General features: G+C 37.9%; 1 protein-coding gene across 1 annotated transcript in view; it reads left to right on the top strand.

The window, feature by feature from the left end:
* The window catches only part of LOC126473181 (tektin-3-like), a 154,764-nt gene that overhangs the window by 112,429 nt on the left and 21,045 nt on the right, over positions 1 to 21,290 (top strand). Inside the window, exon 7 of the mRNA XM_050100069.1 lies at positions 4,189 to 4,337. Coding sequence (XP_049956026.1) covers positions 4,189 to 4,337 — 149 coding nt within the window. The remainder of the gene's footprint in view (positions 1 to 4,188; positions 4,338 to 21,290) is intronic.

Genomic DNA, 21,290 nt, shown 5'->3' with positions numbered 1-21,290 from the left:
GATGCTGCTGTGGTTCCCAAGCTCTTCCAGAGTTACTCAGACACAATGGTCACAGCTCTTCAGGCAGACATGTTTGATCCCTTCAATGCTGATTTATTTCATCAATGGTGTACTGCTCTGATCACACACACACACTGGTCACTCTGCACTGTTGCACTATAACTGCAGCCTTATGCTTTCCAATTTGGCAGAATAACTTGATACCGCATCCCTCCTTAATGAAGGATATGTTGAGCTTCAAAAGGTGGAAGGAGGTTAGTGTTTTATGACTGATCCTCCCAGTGGCATGCATTGATGTGGAAGCATAATGCAGAATCACAGAGGTATTTTATAGTTCATGTATGTGATATATTTATCAATCCATATTTTGTGTTCTCTAAATAAGCCATTACCATATACTATGATAATATCAGAGACATGCTCGTGCTGTCTATTTTAGATAAGTTAGCAGTAATTATATTTTTATTCTTGTTCAGCACTTTATTGTACAGTTGGATTTCCTGGTACCCAAAGACAGTTTTGAGTTTCTTATTTGTTTTTTACTAGCGATCTGCCCTGGCATCACATGGGCAGCACCAAATATCTATGGTCAGACGACTTATCTGGCCTAGTGATAATTTTGTTTATGGGCCACTGCATAGAGTTTTAAATAAAATTCAGAGAACAACATTAGGTAACTGAATATCATCATGTTCGTACAACTTAAGCAATGTAAGCAGCATGGGCCAGAAAAGTTCTTAAGAGGCATGAATGTTACCTGTTCCATATTTAGGAGTGTGGGGTGTGACTTCTCATCTCAGCATCTCAGTGATGAGAACATATCACGATTTAATTAATCCATTTACAACCAGTATCAGTATTCTATACAAATCATGGGTGTAAATATGTGTGTGAGATTGGATATGTTTTATTTTTCTTTTTTAAAAAAAAATTGTAGCTTATTATGTATCAGAGACCGAGTCGGTCATGTCCAAAGGTCACAAAGAAAATAAAAGAAAAAGAAAAATAACACACCTGAGCTAGACGTGTAGTCCATGACAGCACTCCTTTGAACAGAGTCACTGCCACAATTCTTTGTCGCGGACCATTTGTGACAGACTTTTCCCCCTGCCCCGCAAAGAATCTAATTCAAGCAAAGCAGAATGCTGGAAGTTGAAGCATCTGTTGTGCTGCTTAAAACCTTACTGTATGTAAACCATTTCATGAAGCCAAAATCATTGTACAGTGGCTTGAGGACCATGCTAACCGCATTGATGTCCTGGCCATCAGATTTGCCTCATTTGAATCATGTGGAACAAGTCCGGAATGCTCTTGGGTGCCAGCTCAGCATCCACAAATCAACAGCCCAGAAATTGTGTGACCTGTATGTAGACATCAGGTGCCACATAGCTTCAAAAGCCTGCCAAGGACTTGTCAAGTCCATCCCAAACAGAATTTCTTCTGATTGTGTTCCAAATATTGACCAATACACAAATCAGTGGATCATAATGTTTTGGTTCATCAGTGAATTTCAGTGGATAAATAGTTGTACAGGTGCAGATCCAATCTGTCATTTCAGCTCACAGCTCCAGGGGCCAGTGCAGTAGAGAACAGTATAACTGGCTGTTGCTTCATTCATTGCTTCATTCATACATGATATCTTGTGAACAGTAGATGCAAGTGGACAAGCAGATTCTACCTTCCTAGATTTTCAAGAGGCAATTGACAATGTACCGTGTCATCAACTGCCAAATGAGATACAGTTACATGAAAAGTGTCTTTGAAGATAAGTGATAAGTTTTATGAATTTTTGACTAACTGTACATTTTACTGGGCTGCTAATGTTCAGCAGAAATGAGAGCAATATTGGCTGCACCCAATGAACTGCAGGAGCTCTAATATTCTCCATACACATAAACAATTTATCTGATAGGATCAGCAGCACCATAAATTTGTTGTTGATAGTGCTGTTGTCCACAGGAAAATATTGTCATTGATATTGCTGCAAGAGTTGGACAACACTTCCAGTGGGTGTAATGGACAGCAGCTCACTTTAAATATAGATAAATGCAAAATAATGCCTATAAAAAAGAGAAAGAATTCAATAGTATCCAATCACAGTATTAGTTTTCAGCATCATGAACACATCACATTAGATAAGTATTTAAGAACAATATTAATAAGCGGAAAAAAAACTGAAGCGTCAAAGAAACTGGTATAGACATGCGTATTCAGATACAGAGTTATGTAAACAGGCAGAATACAGCACTGCAGTCGGCAACACCAATATAAGATGACAAGTGTCTGGTGCAGTTGTTAGATTGGTTACTCCTGCTACAGTGGTACATTATCAAGATTTAAGTGAGTCTGAATGTGGTGTTATAGTTGGCGCGTATGCGACGGGACACAGCATCTCCGAAGTAGTGATGAAGTGAAGATCTTCCCATACGAACATTTCACAAGTGTATTGTGAATATCAAGAATCCAGTAAAACATCAAATCTCCAACATCGCAGTGGCTAGAAAAAGATCCTGCAAGAATGGGACCAATGATGACTGAAGAGAATCGTTTAGCGTGACAGAAGTGAAACCCTTCCGCAAATTGCTGCAGATTTCAGTGCTGGGTCATCAACAAGTGCCAGCGTGCAAACCATTCAACGAAACATCATTGATGTGGGCTTTCAGTACTGAAAGCCCACACATGTACCCTTGATGATTGCAAGACACAAAGCATTATGCCTCGCCTGGGCCTGTAAACACCAACACTGGACTGTTGATGACTGGAAACATGTTGCCTGGTTGGACAAGTCTCATTTCAAATTGTACAAGCGGATGGACGTGTACAGTTATGGAGACAATGTGATGCATCCATGGATCCTGCATTTCAGCAGGGGACTGTTCAAGCTGATGTAGGCTCTGTAATGGTGTGGGGCATGTGCAGTTGGAGTGATATGGGATACATGATACATCTGGATCGACATATCTAGATATTGTTACATTCCAATATTGTTAATATAGATATGACTTTGACAGTTGACACATACATTAGCATCCTGTCTGATCACCTACATCCATTCATGTCTGTTGTGAGTTCCGACGGACTTGGGCAATTCCAGCAGGACAATGCGACACCCTATGCCAGAATTGCTGCAGAGTGGCTCCAGGAACAGTCTTCTGATATTAAACACTTCTGCTGACCACCAAACTCCCCAGATATGAACATTATTGAGCACATTTGGGATGCCTTGCATTGTGCTGTTCAGAAGAAATCTGCCCCCCCCCCCCCGGCCCCCCCCCCTCCCCCAATACTCTTACGGATTTATGGACAGCCCTACTTCAGACATTAATCAACTTCATGCCATGTCATGTTGCACCACTTCTGCAATCTCGCAGGGGTCCTATACGATATTAGGCAGGTGCACCAGTTTCTTTGGCTCTTCAGTGTAGAAAAATCTTGTAAAATCAGTGTTGTGGAAGGCTTGCATTTGTTGGAAGGATTCTGGGAAAATGCAGTGGATCTTTATAGAAAATTGCATGCAAGATGTTAGTGTAGACATTCATTCCTCCCTGCTCAATATAAAAATGGAATAGGATAGAAACTCACTAATAATAATATGAAGTACATCCCGTGATGACTGTACAGTGGCTCATCGAGTATATGTGTAGATGTAGAAGATATTTAATGCATCATTTGGCTCCAAATTGTTACGAAGAACCCAATGAGTGCTCTTAAGGCACATCACACTGCCCTGCTGCCCCACCATGAAAACCAAGAACATTCGGCATATCCACACTGGCCATCTCCCATACTGATGCAATGTTAGGGTACAGAATAGGGGCCTTTTGTAGTGTTACACTCACTAAGCATATGTAATTCCCTATCCCAGGTATATCTTATGAGTTGACACAATTTTTTGTGACTCATCCTCCAGCTGTAAGTCAACCTAGAGTTCTTTAAGCATGCTATGGCTAAACATCTCATATAATAAAATTATTTTTTAAATAACCCTACACCAATTCCCTGTATTTAAGTTACAGAGGTCATGGTGTATTGTTATAATCAAGTTTCATGTTAAATAAGAGCACATTTTATAAAAATCACTATTCTTTTATTGTTGTCACACCTACAACAGTAATCTTGCATGATTGGTCATCACCGTCAGCAGATTTTGTTTAGTAAACAGTATTTGTTCTCTTTTATTTCATAAAGCTCCGTAACAATCGAGCTGCCCAGCACGAGTTGGAAACCGATTTGAACCTAAAAGAATCCACACTTGATATTGATACAATGTGCCATCAGTTGAACAACTTCTCAAGAGGCATCAATTATTTTGGGGGCATAGAAAAGTTTGATCCAACGTAAGTAAGATTTATTAAATTCTCATTGTTGTTTTTAAATACATAATTACCTTCTAGTGTAAGTTAAGATCTGTGTGTATTTTTAGAGCACTATGATTTATGATTAAGATACTAAACTGATACTTGCATTTATTGCGGGTGAATGTACACTATGTAGGTGACAGTATAATATGAATCTTTCCAGTGGTACATTGTTGTTGTTGTTGTGGTCTTCAGTCCTGAGACTGGTTTGATGCAGCTCTCCATGCTACTCCATCCTGTGCAAGCTTTTTCATCTCCCAGTACCTACTGCAACCTACATCCTTCTGAATCTGCTTAGTGTATTCATCTCTTGGTCTCCCTCTACGATTTTTACCCTCCACGCTGCCCTCCAACACTAAATTGGTGATCCCTTGATGCCTCAGAACATGTCCTACCAACCGATCCCTTCTTCTGGTCAAGTTGTGCCACAAACTTCTCTTCTCCCCAATCCTATTCAATACTTCCTCATTAGTTATGTGATCTACCCATCTAATCTTCAGCATTCTTCTGTAGCACCACATTTCGAAAGCTTCTATTCTCTTCTTGTCCAAACTATTTATCGTCCATGTTTCACTTCCATACATGGCTACACTCCATACATGGCTACACTCCATACAAATACTTCCTGACACTTAAATCAATACTGGATGTTAACAAATTTCTCTTCTTCAGAAATGCTTTCCTTGCTATTGCCAGCCTACATTTTATATCCTCTCTACTTCGACCATCATCAGTTATTTTGCTCCCCAAATAGCAAAACTCCTTTACTACTTTAAGTGCCTCATTTCCTAATCTAATTCCCTCAGCATCGCCCGACTTAATTAGACTACATTCCATTATCCTTGTTTTGCTTTTGTTGATGTTCATCTTATATCCTCCTTTCAAGACACTGTCCATTCCATTCAACTGCTCTTCCAAGTCCTTTGCTGTCTCTGACAGAATTACAATGTCATCGGCGAACCTCAAAGTTTTTATTTCTTCTCCATGAATTTTAATACCTACTCCGAATTTTTCTTTTGTTTCCTTTACTGCTTGCTCAATATACAGATTGAACAACATCGGGGAGAGGCTACAACCCTGTCTCACTCCCTTCCCAACCACTGCTTCCCTTTCATGTCCCTCGACTCTTATAACTGCCATCTGGTTTCTGTACAAATTGTAAATAGCCTTTCGCTCCCTGTATTTTACCCCTGCCACCTTTAGAATTTGAAAGAGAGTATTCCAGTCAACATTGTCAAAAGCTTTCTCTAAGTCTACAAATGCTAGAAACGTAGGTTTGCCTTTCCTTAATCTTTCTTCTAAGATAAGTCGTAAGTTCAGTATTGCCTCACGTGTTCCAGTGTTTCTACGGAATCCAAACTGATCTTCCCCGAGGTTGGCTTCTACTAGTTTTTCCATTCGTCTGTAAAGAATTCGTGTTAGTATTTTGCAGCTGTGACTTATTAAACTGATAGTTCGGTAATTTTCACATCTGTCAACACCTGCTTTCTTTGGGATTGGAATTATTATATTCTTCTTGAAGTCTGAGGGTATTTCGCCTGTTTCATACATCTTGCTCACCAGATGGTAGAGTTTTGTCAGGACTGGCTCTCCCAAGGCCGTCAGTAGTTCCAATGGAATGTTGTCTACTCCGGGGGCCTTGTTTCGACTCAGGTCTTTCAGTGCTCTGTCAAACTCTTCACGCAGTATCGCATCTCCCATTTCATCTTCATCTACATCCTCTTCCATTTCCATAATATTGTTCTCAAGTACATCGCCCTTGTGTAGACCCTCTATATACTCCTTCCACCTTTCTGCTTTCCCTTCTTTGCTTAGAACTGGGTTTCCATCTGAGCTCTTGATATTCATACAAGTCGTTCTCTTATCTCCAAAGGTCTCTTTAATTTTCCTGTAGGCAGTATCTATCTTACCCCTAGTGAGATAGGCCTCTGCATCCTTACATTTGTCCTCTAGCCATCCCTGCTTAGCCATTTTGCACTTCCTGTCGATCTCATTTTTGAGACGTTTGTATTCCTTTTTGCCTGCTTCATTTACTGCATTTTTATATTTTCTCCTTTCATCAATTAAATTCAATATTTCTTCTGTTACCCAAGGATTTCTACTAGCCCTCGTCTTTTTACCTACTTGATCCTCTGCTGCCTTCGCTACTTCATCCCTCAAAGCTACCCATTCTTCTTCTACTGTATTTCTTTCCCCCATTCCTGTCAATTGTTCCCTTATGCTCTCCCTGAAACTCTGTACAACCTCTGGTTCTTTCAGTTTATCCAGCGCGAACTAATGTGTGAACACAACATGGCTAGTCAGAATGAAATTTGTGACTGGATTGAGGGCTTTTTGGTAGGGAGGATGCAGCATTTTATCTTGGATGGAGAGAAAGCATCGGGTGTAGAAGTAACTTGTGGTGTGTCCCAGGAAAGTGTGTTAGGACCCTTGCTGTCCATGTTGTATATTAATGGCCCAGTGGACAATGTATATAGTTACATCAGACTTTTTGCAGATGATGCAGTTAATTGTAATGAAGTACTATCCGAGAGAAGCTGCATAAATACTCTGTGAGATCGCGATAAGATTTCACAGTGGTGCAAAGACTGACAACTTGTTTTAAATGTTCGGAAATGTAAAATTGTGCACATCACAAAATGAGAAAACGTAGTATCCTATGATTATAGTATCAATGACTCACAGTTGGAATCAACAAACTCATACAAATACCTGGGTGTAACACTCTGTAGGAATATGAGATTGAATGATCACATAGGCTCTGTCATGGGTAAAGAAGGTGATAGACTTCAGTTTATTGGTGGTATACTGAGGAAGAGCAATTGGTCTACAAATCAGTCGTGTGACCCATTCTGGAATATTTTTCAAGTGTTTGGGATCCATACCATATATGACTAACAGGGGATATTGAATGTTTACAGGGAAGGCAGCACGAATGGTCACAGGTTTATTTGACCTGTGGGAGAGAGTTACCAAGATGCTGAAGAAACTGAACTGGCAGACTCTTCAAGATAGGCATACATTAACCTAAGAAGGTCTACTAACAAAGTTTCAAGAACCAGCATTGAGTGATGACTCTACAAATATACTAGAACATATGGTTCAAATAGGGATTATGAGGACAAGATTAGCTTAATTACAGCACACACAGAGGCATTCAAACAATCATTCTTCCTGTGCTTCGTACATGAAGAAACTCTAATAACTGGTAAAATGTGACGTCCCTCTGCCATGCACTTCACGGTGGTTTGTGAGGTGTAGATGCAGATGTAGATATAGTTAGCGAGGAAACTTTATTGCAGTTTTAAATAACACTGTGTTTAGGAAAAGATCACCACAGACAAGCTACTAAACACCCTTAACAATACATTCTTAGCAATTTGATTTTGATAATCTGAAAAATGCAGTTGGCCAAGGGCTCCATGAAATCATGGAGCTGAGCAATCCTGCTTGAAATGGTACATGTTCCTAAGAATATGATGATGTTTGTTAATGTACGCTACATATCATTATAAATTTTTCCATTAGTTTAAATGTGGGAAACTAACAGGTTGACTGATGAGGGAATGTGTAAGATGGTATTTGCGACACACATATGAACACATCTAAATTATTGGAAAAGTTCATTTTTTTTATTTATTGAGTTACTTGTGAGTTACATTGAAAAATATTAATAAATTTTTTCCACTTTTTATGCACACAGAAATGATAGCATGAAATAATACATTTTGTATCTTATGAAGTATTTAACTTTGAATAATCAAGTATCAGTTCACAGTCATCAGTTGAACAGTTTTTTGCTATTAAAATCGTAATTGTGGCTTTTTGTCAGAGATGCCTAGCTTTCAAGCCCATCTTACAAAAATCATGTAGGCTATTCTTGAGCACACAAGAGCAGTATTTATTTCCCCACTAAAGCTTGTCCGTTCATTATTTCTTAGTACAAATATTTTAAGTGCGTGATTACTTTGAAGTTCCGAATCTTATTTTTTCTGTCTTTGCAATCAGTTTTAGAAGACCGATTTCATGTTTTTCTATAATGTTTTTTGCTCTGTTAACTGATGTTTGTGAAATTTCTAATAATAAAGCTACATTATTTGCAAGATACAACAGCAAATTATTTTTGTAACTTTCTTGTTGAGTAAAGGCATTTTGTGCTTTTTTTCCATCTTCAAGTAGCTTAATACCATCTAATACTCACTGTCAGTATGTTGATGGTGTTTCAAATATTACAGCTGTTGTGTGCCAAATAACAATTTCTTTAGTCACTATGCTTTCAAATTACATCTTATAACAAGTTATGCATCACCAAATCCTACTTTCATTTGACATTCAGTAGCTCCTTGTTCTGCTATTATAAACTTACTATATGCACTCTTACATATATTTCTAAAAACAAAGATGATGTGACTTACCAAATGAAAGTGCTGGCAGGTCGATAGACACACAAACAAACACAAACATACACACGAAATTCAAGCTTTCGCAACCCACGGTTGCTTTGTCAGGAAAGAGGGAAGGAGAGGGAAAGATGAAAGGATGTGGGTTTTAAGGGAGAGGGTAAGGAGTCATTCCAATCCCGGGAGCGGAAAGACTTACCTTAGGGGGAAAAAAGGACAGGTATACACTCGCACACACACCCATATCCAACTGCACATACACAGACATGCATCACCTCTCACATCACCTTACATATATTTCTGTACATAATGTTAACTTTGTATACAATTGGAGCACGTAAATCTCTAAGTTGCTGACATAGGAGTTTTTAACACTAGAAACTGTAGCTGAAATCAAATTACAACTTTTATTCACATTTTCGAAATTAGGTACATTATGAGACTTAACAATGAAGACATTAGAACATTGTGGAAGTCCGTGTATGAAAAAAATGAAATTACAAATTACATTTGGTGTCATATTCACTACTTAATGTACTACTGAGTTTATACGTGTTCTACTGACTAGGGCTAGCTTATTTTGAAAGCAGACCTTTGATGATTAATAACTGGATCAACAACATCTGGTATATTGCAAATAAAACTACAGAATATTTTCATACACAATATAGAAAATAAAAAATTAATATGCCATATTTTACATAATGGCATAGCTCATTATAAATCAGGAGTTTTTAACTATCCAGACCAGTAGGGCAATGACAATGACATTTTGGATAGCACATTTCCACTGCTGGCCATTAAAACTACTACACCAGGATAGCAAATAATGAAATCTGACCTATAATGTGTATGTCATATAGTAAGAAGAATGCTTTATTAAATTTGTAGGTAATCTGGGAGTGTACAGGGTGTGACATTTAGTACACAGAGAAACAGCTGTTCTAACCAGCTTGGCATCAAATTGAACTGAGTTTGGATGGCAAATACAGGTACATCACTCCGTGCTGCTTCTGCTGTATGCCAAGGTTCATCAATCATAATGGTTAGCAGGTGAGTGGTGCCATGCCAGTCTGTTGGCAACCGATGGTGAGAAATCTGGAGAAAATGCTGTCAAATATGCTCTCTATAGAAGTAGGTCAGGACAGCATGAGCAATCTGTAGTCTTTTGTTATCTTGTTGAAGGTCAAGTTGAAGAGTCAAAGATAGCATATTGCTACTGGCTTCACACATCAGAAATATAATGGCTGCTGTCCAAATATCAGCTATTCAGACCAGAGGTGATAGTACGAGGGCAAATCACAAAGTCTCTGCCCCTAATTGTTGGCCAAATTGCAGCTGTAAATGCGAAATCAACATATCTGCCTTATCTGCTGGTAGCTTCACCGCATGGCAGTGCTGTCAGTTTTTAAAGATGGCAGTTGTGCTTCACATGTTCATGGTGATAGAGCAACGAAATGTGATTTGTTACCTATGGAGCAAGAGACGAACACCTATCGAGGTCTACATGGAAATGCAGCCCACATATGGGAAAAACTGTGTCACTTTGAGAACTGTGAGGTGGCGGTGTTGTAGTTTGACAAAGGCCATGAAATCTTCCATGAAAATGAGCGGTTGTGGAGGCCACATTCGTCACTGAATGATGACATTTCCTGCATGGATGCAATGGTGAAAGCAGATCAGTGTGTCCACATCACAACCATTTCCTCGTAGCTTCGCATATCCTATGTGAGTGCTTACAGAGGGTTTATACGACCCGGGACATCCGGGAGATCTGGGAAAAAACTGGGAACTTTTTAGAATTCCAGAAATTTTTCCTTGTTTTAGTTATCAGTTAAATTTTTGTAATTTTGACTGGTAAGAACCAACACTCTAAAATAGAGTATTACTGTATCTCGTTACTGCAGAATAATACTGCAGCAATAAAACATGAATGAGAGAGGAAAATATATATATATATATATATATATATATATATATATATATATATATATATATATATATATATATATATTAAAAAAAAATAGAGGGACACATTCCACGCGGGAAAAATATATCCATCCACACATATACAGACACAAGCAGACATATTTAAAGACAAAGACTAAGACATATTTAAAGACAAAGAAACTCTTTGCTTGAGAAGTTGTGAGTGGGCTCGTGCACATGCACAGTTGAGTTGCATATGAGTAGTACAATCTTCCACTTCTGGCTACAGAAGTGTGGCTTGTAGCTGTATAAGCAGTAGCAGCAAGCAGCCAGATGATATCTCGGAAAATGTTACTGGCACACCCAAGTTGCCAAGTTTTTATTTTTATAATAAAACAATAGGAAACCTGTAAGACCTCAGGCTCAAAGATTTCTAGTTAAAGTTCACAGAGTTCTCTCTGTTATTGTCCCCTTTCTTAGCTTGCATTTATCGTGAATCTCTAGCACAGCAAACAGTCCTAAGCAACTGGAAAAAATGCAGGTTCCTCTTGTATATAGGAAGAGCATGAAATAGTGGATACTCAAGATTATATATCATTACCCAAAATATCAGTATATGTCAGGATACTTGACCGTATTCTAAGATCATAAAGAATGAATTTCGTAGAGGCTGAAAAGCTTCTGTTCTAGATTGGCATAGATATAGAAAACATTGCTTGAGTGAAACACAGCTTGTGATATTCACACACAATATCCGTGAATCCAGAGATCCAGGTTAGCAGAGAGATTCTATACATCTAAGTTTCCAGAAAGTGTCAGCACCATATCACACTTCATACTTTGAGCAAAAATCCAAGCATATGGGGCAGACCCTCAGATATATGAGTAACTTGAAGACTTGTTAGAGATGGAGCACAGTACATTACCCTTTATGGTAAATATTTATCAGAAATAAAGGTGAAATCAGGAGTTATCTAGAGAAGTCTAGAGCAACTTTAAGTAGATAACCTCATGTTTGCAGAGGTCTCTACAAAGATCTTGGAATGCTTAAACAAATTTTATAATAACGTCAGTCTTGAATGATACGTGTAGCTAACAATAAAAATCACTTTCAGGTAAACTGTGATTGAAACAACGACAGCAATACAAGAAACAAACATAATTTTCATTTAGATTACCTCCTGGTCTAAGATGAAATGCGATATTTTGTATTTTAGTGCAATGGTCTGCTGGAATAACCCCGATTAATGTGCATCGTTTTCCAAATTTGGACAGTGTGATGAATTGCAAAAACTTAACTCGAAGTGAAGTTCTAAACTGTATGCGTGAAGCTGGCCAGTTTTACAATCAAGTAAGGTGCTTCCTTTGGAACAAACAGATACCTCACAAGACAAAACCAACCATCTTCAACACCTATTATACTCCCATTTTGATGTACTCATTGTAGGCCTGTGCTCTGACGGAGAGAGAGACAGGCTAACTAAGTCCAAGTTGCTGAAATGAAGTTTCTTATATCTGTGCTGATGCGAACGAAAAAGGACAAGATAAGAAATGAAAGGAATAGAATGGATGCAGGTGTAAAACTCAATGCACTGGAAAAACTCCACCAGACCAGCTAAAGATGTATGGTCATGTGAAATGGAGGGAAGAAACCAGAATGGCCAAGAAATTCTTTGAAATGACTATAAATGGGAAAAGATACATTGGATGGCCAAGAAGAAGATGGATCAACATAGTTAAGAAGGATGTTGCCAAAAGTTGTCTCCTTTGGGATAGAATCCCTGAGAAAGAGCTTAAAATTGTAGATCAAGTAGTCACCAGCAGTCATAAAACTGAACTGCAACCTGAACCTGATGATGATGAGTGAAATGGTATTCAATAAGGTCCCCCCCCCCCCTCCCAACAAAGTAAGCAATTAACAATAGGAATCTGCAAAAAATTAAAAGAATGTTAAAACTGTACTTTATTAATCATTTCTTCTATAAATTATCTGATTATCTACAGTTAAGGGTTGAAGATACCTGTTAGTTGCATGACAAATAACAGTGTTCTTTAAATGGGCCTCAATCTTTTATGACTTTCTTATATGAAGATGAGACTGTTTCAGACCTATCTCATGTTGTGATTATACTATACTGCTGTATTAATTAATGGCAGGCTTGGCCAGCTAGTCACTCATGCTGCTACTGCAAAAACTGTAGTGTATTGCTTATTAGCTGTGACCATGTCAGATTAGTACTCTCAGTAAAGCTTATGAGTAAACAGTTGGTGAGTGCTCACCAGTCCAGTTCTCACTGTATGTTTATCGTCATCTACCACCCACCGTCGAGGTGCCGGGCCATGCTATAATAATAATAATAATTTTATTGTTGTTCAGCTGATTACAGCAATAGACAAAGTCAAGAGCATATATTTCTACATGAACTACTATATCGATGTAAATTGGTTTGCATAAAATAGGTACACGTTAGAATACAGTATTTTCATCTTCAAAGAATTCATAAATGGTGTAAAACGGATTGTTCACTAGTAGCTTGTATAATTTAACTTTAAAGATATTTACAGGCAATTCTTTAAAGTCAGCACTTAGTCTATTAAACATCCTTAGTCCAAGAACTAGGTAAGAGTTATGCGATTTTGATAATCTATGATATGGTACATCTACAGATGTTCTGTTTCTAGTATTATGGCTATGACTATCACTTCTCAACACAAAATTAGACACATTGTTTCTAATGTACATTAAAACATTGTAGATGAATAAGTTTACTACTGTAAGACACTGCAATTTAATAAACAGAGGTTTACAATGTTCTGTGTTATCAGAATCCATTATTATTCTTATTACTTTCTTCTGTAAAAGTAAAATGTCATTTACATGACAGCTACTACCCCACAGTAGAATTCCATAAGAGATGATGCTTTGGAAGAAGGCAAAATATGCTGATCTCACATAGTCATTGGGAACATGTCTTTTTAAATTTCTAATTAGATAAATAACTCTTGAAAGCCTAGCCAATATATTTTTAATGTGTGGTTACCACGTCAATTTATTGTCAATAGTAACACCTAAAAATTTAACAGTTTCTAATTCCTGGTAGTTAGGAATCTCTTTGAGGCTAAAGTAAAGTGTCTGGGTTTTGTTTTCATTTAGCAAGAAGCCATTAGCTTTGAACCATAATGAGGACTGAACAAGGGTATTTTCAGTCAGTGTTTTCAGTGTACCTAGATCAGAGCTTTTATGTAGAAAAGTTGTGTCATCAGCATACAATATTGTATGAGAATTTATGAATAAGGGCAGGTCATTAATCATTAGTATAAACAGTAAAGGTCCCAGCACTGACCCTTGAGGCACTCCGTACCTAACATAACCAAATTTGATTTCTCCCTACCAATGCACACAACTTGTTGACGGTTCTCTAGAAAAGACCTGAACATATTTATACTGTTGTCATCCAAACCATAGCAAACTAGCTTATTCAGCACAGTGTCATGCTCTACACAGTCAAAGGCTCTGCTCAGGTCACAAAATGTAGCCTGGGCATAGTCCCTAGCCTCAAACACATCTAGGACTAATTTTACGAGGGAGTCCATTGCATCCATTGCGGATTTACCTTTCCTAAATCCAAACTGTTTATCACTAATTATATTCAGTTTACCCAAGTAGGCACTAACCTGCTCATACATAATCGTTTCTAAAATTTTTGAAAAAACTGGGGTTATGGATATATGTCTGTAACTAGCGGGATGATTCTTTTCCCCTTTTTTGTATATGGGCACAACTCTAGAAATTTTTAGTATGTCGGGGAACTTACTTTCAACTAGGCATTTGTTAACACAAAAGGTTAAAAGATAAATCACACAATCAATAACATCTTTCAACAAATTACATGACATATCATAGTAATCAACACTAACTGAAGGTTTGAAATTTTTCACTATTTTTAGGATATTATTTGGGCTCACTTCTGTGAAAGTGAAGGTGATTGGGGGAAGCTTTTCAAAGCAGCTGTCCATAATACCAAGTGCATTTTCAGGTGGTTTGATTATTGAACTACTAATTTCTTCAATGGACTGAATGCAATATTTATTAAATTCTTCCGGGGTAATGGCAATTTCCTCTTTGTGTTTAGTGTGTGCAATGGAGTTTATTACACTCCAGGCCTTCTTGCATTTATTGTTAGATTTTTCAATGTTTACTATGTTATGCAGTTTCTTTGCTTCATTTATTGCCTTCCTATACTTGCATTTAGCTTTAGCATACAGGTCTTTATACAGTTCTGATTTACTGGTTTTGTACAGACTAGAATACAGCATTCTGGTTCTATCCCCAAGGAGAGTGACTTTCCTTTTCAGAACTATAATTTTGCACATAGCCAGTTGGGCCCTCCCCCTCTATTTATGTTGCTCTGAGAGTTTAAATTTCAACCCATTTCTCCTGCATGAGCACTTTCACTTTTGGAAATGTGAAAACAATGGTGAAGCCCAACCTAGCATCATAGAAGACATTAGGCTCATCTGCAGGATGTGTTATAATGGGTGCTCAGAAGATTGAGTTTACTGTACAAATTTACTTTTCATTTACTGTAAAATGACTTTATGCAAAGAGCTTTATTTAACAAACACTCTTGAAGGTATTTCCATTGAACAGCTGTGACCTGTGAAACAAATCTTTTATGTTAATCGGGCGCCTTCATTTAAGGGTTACTGTTATAGAAGTTACAATTATTTAGTGAGGACCCCTTATGCTACTGGTTTTATTCACCTGTTGTTATCACTGTCCGATGTCCAGTACCAGTTCAACGTAGAGCCACGCAAAGGGAATTTCTGTTATGATAGTTAATTAGTACTAGAGCACGGGAACTCAGTTAGTAATATTGGCATATTTGGAAAGATATACAATTATACTTTTTAGTCTTTCTTTTAACCGCAATACCATACATTATAACCAAACTGATTATTTATCACTGAACAAAAACTTTACAGACAGTTTTTTTTACTGTCTATTACTTGAACTGAACAGGGACAATCAGTTGTGACATGATGTGAGATTGTCATTTGCAAGTTTGAAGAAGTAGGGAACTGAAATGGTTCCATTAAACAATTTCACAATGAGATTTAATTTCTCTAATTTATACTTCGTTATACATAGGCTTAAAACTTGACAGCCTAGAACTATGAAACTTTCCGTGACTAACCCATATAGCCTCACTACCAAACACTTCCAAAATTTAGGCTGAAATTTTTCTCAAAAAGTTAACTGCACACTGCATTTTAATTTTCCACTCACCTTTTACCTGTTTATGGTACATGATATGCCACAGTCTCATCTTCACAGTGTTACCCTGGGTGAATAATATGTGACACAGTCAATGCACTCTTTGTCTCAGCGAACATGTCCCATATAGCCGCACCTGCCCAAGTTCCAACACGGTCTGTTCTGTGTAGTGTATCCATTGCTGGCTTTGTCCACTGACAGGGGAAAGTTTTCTCATTGTTTGGCTTACTACCTCTCATTTCTGCAACTACTTCTGAATTTATTTTTAAGTTTGAGGTTGGTCACAATTTTAACTAACTACATTCAGTTGTTCAGGTGTCTAATTTAGATATTTATTTTCTTTATCACATATTTACAATTTACAAAGCATGCTTTTATTGTTTGCATTGTTTACTTTCTCCAACAAATATTTTAACCATCCAGTAGGCAATCTGGCCTTTGGACTTCCTCATTATCTCTTCACTCACACTGTCCACACTCGTCGCCATTTGAGACAGTGTTGTGGGTTCTGCATTTTCTTATGTTTGAGTGAGAGAAATTGGAGAATTTGTTATGCTTCAGTGTAACTTTTCATCTTCTGGTTCACAGCATCTCCATAAGTCTTACATGTTATTCAGTGATAAATGTCAAGTCATTATTTAGGTATTAACCTAGCAATAGTAGACTAACAGTAGCTATTTCGCGTAACTCAGTAGTATCAAATTTTATTCACATCTAGCAGCTTTCCTATAATTTTTACCATATTAATTGTAGCCTATATGTGCACAAATGGTAGAAATGCAAAACAGAGTAGAATTGTGGAGAATTTGAATGATAATTTTTAATCCTGTTTCTGAGAGTTGCTTCTCTTTGTTAATATGTGCAATGACCCAGATGTGGCTTGCATTTTTACACTGGGGAAGGCTGCAACATTTATTGCTCAGAACTAATCTAGACCTTGTGCTACACTACAGACAGTATATCACCACAACCAAGATTTCAGGGGCTGTGGGGGTGGAGGGTAATATCGCACTGTACCCAAAAGTTTACATTTTGTATCTCCTTTCTGTTCCATAATCAACTACTATAGAACACCAAAAGCTAACTCCAAGATGAGATCTGTATTTAACATATTTATTCCCAACACATTATCACAACAAATCATACTAAAAATCACATTTTTGAGAGAACTTTAATGCATTTCATATTACTTTTGCTGCATGCTTAATAGTTTTTTCCCCAAGTCTGAACTTGAGACATTTTCTGTTTTGTTTGTGTTCAGTCTGTTGTGTTTATGTGTTGGCAAGATGAAATAGTGATTGTTTCTGTGACATCACATGCTGTGATTGCCTGGCAGAAGCAATCCTACAAGCTGAAATGTTGATTAAAGTGTTTGTGGAACTAGCATACTGTATTTGTTGGTTTTTGTATTTATACAGGGTGTTTTATTTATCTGATGACCACATAGAGCACAGTAGATAGCGAGCAACAAGCACTCCACTGCCTGCTGAATCACATGCTGTGTCGCCCATCAACTACCACAGTAATGAAAGTAAAAAATCTGCAAATAAATTTTGTACTCTTCCATTTCATGCAAGGAAATCCTGGAACTGCATGCCATTGTTTTCCTCATGTTTCTGACATCAATTCAAGAATTTATTGATCACACGATGTAATTCGCTTTGGGAACTTGGAGCTTCACTTGTCTCTGCCACATTTTTCATCGGATGAAAATTGCCTTAGGCATTTTCATATTACATAATATTCAAAGGCCAGGACAGTTTGTAGTGTTGCATGATCCTCATCACTGCTGGGTGTTGTTCAACACTTTTAATCTTGCGTACTTTGGGGTCACACCTCAACATAAGCATGTCTTGTTGGAATACATTGTCATACAGTTCTTCGTGATTGAATAGAATAGAAACTTTACTGTCACATAACATGTCATATACAATCAGATGATTGGGACATAGGTGACTTGTCAGTTTAAAGATAATTCTAATTGTAAGTATACAGAATAATTACAGGTATTTTGTAATTTTAAGTACCACAAAATGATTTAAAGTATTCATGTTGAAAATAAAGTAAAATTAAGAATAAGTATTTACTTAAAGTACTTTTTTAGCATGACAGAATAAAATGTAACATCAGGCAGTTATTTGTGACAGTCAGCCAGCCATAAATTCTTCTACACTGTAATAATATTTACTTGCTAGGTATTTTTTAAATGATGTCTAAATTATTTTGGTTCATAATTTTTAAATTTTTCACAGACTTTATTTCCTAGCCTCATACCCATATAGTAAGGTGTCTTTTCCAGCACTTTTAGCATATGACATGGTAACTTATACTGATATTTGTTTCTTGTTTCATAATCATGCTTAAACAGGTTATCCTCAAAAAGTTGTGGGTTTTGTTTAGAAAACTTAATTGTTTCATAGATATAGAGGCCTTGAACAGAGGTCTGCACGATTGTCTTTTTTTCTGCTATGGCTCTAATGATTTTTTTTCTGTAGCCTAAAGACTCTGTGTAAGTTTGTTTTCTCTGATCCCAAAAAAATTATACCCTATCTAATCATAGATACAAAGCATGCATGATAAACAACTTTTTTGACTGGTGTTTCTGTTATACTGCTTATAACATTCTTTGCAAATATTAGACTATTTAGATGATGACACATGGCATCTACATGGTCTGTCCATGATAAATTCTTGTTCAGCATTACACCTTGAAATTTGGTACAGTTCATGGTGGCAAGGTGATTGTCCTCATATGGTATTTCTAGTATATTCTGTACAGCTTGTTTTGTGGTAAAGTAAATGATTTGTGTCTTTGTTAGATTTAATTTCAGACCATTACTTCTCATCCAGGTCTCAATTTCAGCCAGAGACTGCTGAAGATGACTAATTAAAATTTCACTTTTCTTGCAACAGACTATTGCTGTAGAGTCATCTGTGATACCACACTTTATTTTGGAAAGGTTATATGTGTGTTTAATTGCCCAACTAGGCATATTATTCTTGACAGTCTCTTTGAGAAAGTGACTTAATTGACTTGTGGAGTTCTGTAAAGTGTGCAGATTTGTTATGTACTCTTTATCCTTTAGTGCTCCCCACAAACAGAAATCACCCAGGGTTAAATTGCTACTTCTAATGGGTCAGATATTGTTGCTAATGACTCTGTCAGGGAACTCATAATGGATTGTGTGCAAAGAAACATTGGCTGTATGAGGCCTTACCAAATCTTATTGAAAAAACACAAAGCTTCATTCTGATGCTCTCAGTTCATTAAAAATTGGTTGTGAAATTCTTTGCACGTATCTTTCACTGTTACCTGTAGCTTTAAAAAAATTGGTGCTATTATTCTGTCACCACTAACTGTACACCACACCCTATTTTGTGATTGTGAAGGGGTTCCTCATGAAGCAGAATAGTTCTATCGGTGCTCAGTTATTGACAGTTTTGGGAATTAGCAAACCCATGTAAATGGAACCAAGCCTCTTCTGAAAACAGAATGAGGTAGGGATCTATCTCACCATCATGCACTTGTTTCAAAACTCATTCGCAAAACTTATCACTGTGTGCAGGATCACCAGGTTTAAGTTCTTGCACTACTGTTACTTTATAAGGCCTTGCCCAAGCAACATACCAGCTCTTTGTGCAGAGGTGCAAAAAAATTAGTGTTTGCTATGAAAGATGCCTAAGAGACTTTTTAGGGAATTTTCTAGGAGATATGCTGTGTCATCAACATGAGTTCCTGTAAGCTGTGTACATTGTTGTTTACACTTCTTGTCATGAACACTTCTCATTTCAAGAAATTTATTCAGTAATTTATGAGTTGCATGATGACACAGACTTCAAACAACTCGAAATTTTTTTCAAACAACTTCCGGACAATACGAGCGGACTCTGCACACACATACAAATCTTAAATAAACACTGATTGTGGAATGGAATAATTTGGCTTTGCCATTGTTACAATTTCAGAATTCACTGTTACACTTGTGATGTTTATTTTACTGTTTTAATGACACTGGCCAAAAAGGCATACAGTGCAGCATTAACAGGGAGACATGGGACCCATTCGATCAGCCTGTATGGCTCTGGTGGTGGGCAAACACAACCCCTCACATGCAGTCATCAGATAAATGGAAAACTCTGTACTTGTGTATTATGAAAATATGTAGAGGATGTCCATAGCTAAAGCCCCAGTTTCAAAACACTGTAGAAAGGGAACTACTGCTCAGAATGACACCAAATTTGAATTGCGTATTATTGGTGCAGGGGAAATGTCACAGAACCAAAAAAATTAACGAAAATTTGACCAATTGATGGCTATGTAAGCATCAGAATATGCACACCAACTGATGTGTGGTAGATGGCTGTTCCTCAGTTTGCGTCTGAGACACCCAACATGACTATCTCCATGAAGGATTGAACACTGCTGGTAAAGTTCTTTAATGGGAATGGTGACTGTGCACCAGAAGCCCATCAGAAGTTCCAGAAACTCAAAGGGATGAAAAAAGGCATTGTCCAATGTCTACTAAGGGTCTAGAGAAAATGATTACAAAATTCAAAAAGACGGGCTTTTGAAGTGAAATGTGGCAGAGTGAAGAAAGTCAACGTCTGTGTTATAACGTCAAGTTTAACACATATATTTCAGAATGACACAACACATATAAGTCACAGAGTAAGTTGACGAGCAAGACATGTGTACATGTTAGCATTCGAATGAGCACTGAGTCCCAGTCTAGCAGCCGCTGCTCGGCTGGCCGCTTAGGTGGCGCAGCTGCTGCATGGCTGGCAGACAGCGCCGCACGTAGAGGACGTGCGTAATTGCGCGGCGGCGCTTTGAATGATCAGCGAGTCACAACACTTTTCCCCCCTTTGAAATTGGTGCACTAGTCTTGATGGAGGTGTCCTGGAGATGGCTAATGTCCATAGGCGTTGTTTGACTCGCCGTAAAGTCTCGAGGAAGAGGCTTCCCGTACGGACAGAAGTGTCCCCGATGATAATGGGTCGAGATGACAGGAGACATAGGGGTCGAATCTGCTGGGGCCCCATGCACCAATCTGCCCGTTGCGGCTAGTCCAGTTGATATGACAGGAGACATGGGCAATGTGTCGGCGTCTGTTGGAAGAGGAGGCGAGTAGATTTGCTCTGACAGAGGATGGTCATCCGGTTCCTGCATGGGCACATCTCCTGGTGGCATCCGTTCTTGTGCTGGCATCGCGATGACGGTGAGAGGGCTGCGTTGTGAGTATTGAGAGATGCCAAGATCCCGAGCATCAGGTAGAGCCGAAGGTGGTGTAGCGGCATTCGGAGCAGGCGTTGCCGGCACACGAG

Source organism: Schistocerca serialis, chromosome 4 (genome assembly GCF_023864345.2).
Source record: "Schistocerca serialis cubense isolate TAMUIC-IGC-003099 chromosome 4, iqSchSeri2.2, whole genome shotgun sequence".
NCBI classification, from domain to species: Eukaryota; Metazoa; Arthropoda; class Insecta; order Orthoptera; family Acrididae; genus Schistocerca; species Schistocerca serialis.
Note: the sequence above shows the minus strand (reverse complement) of the source record. Positions and strands in the feature narration are given on the sequence as shown.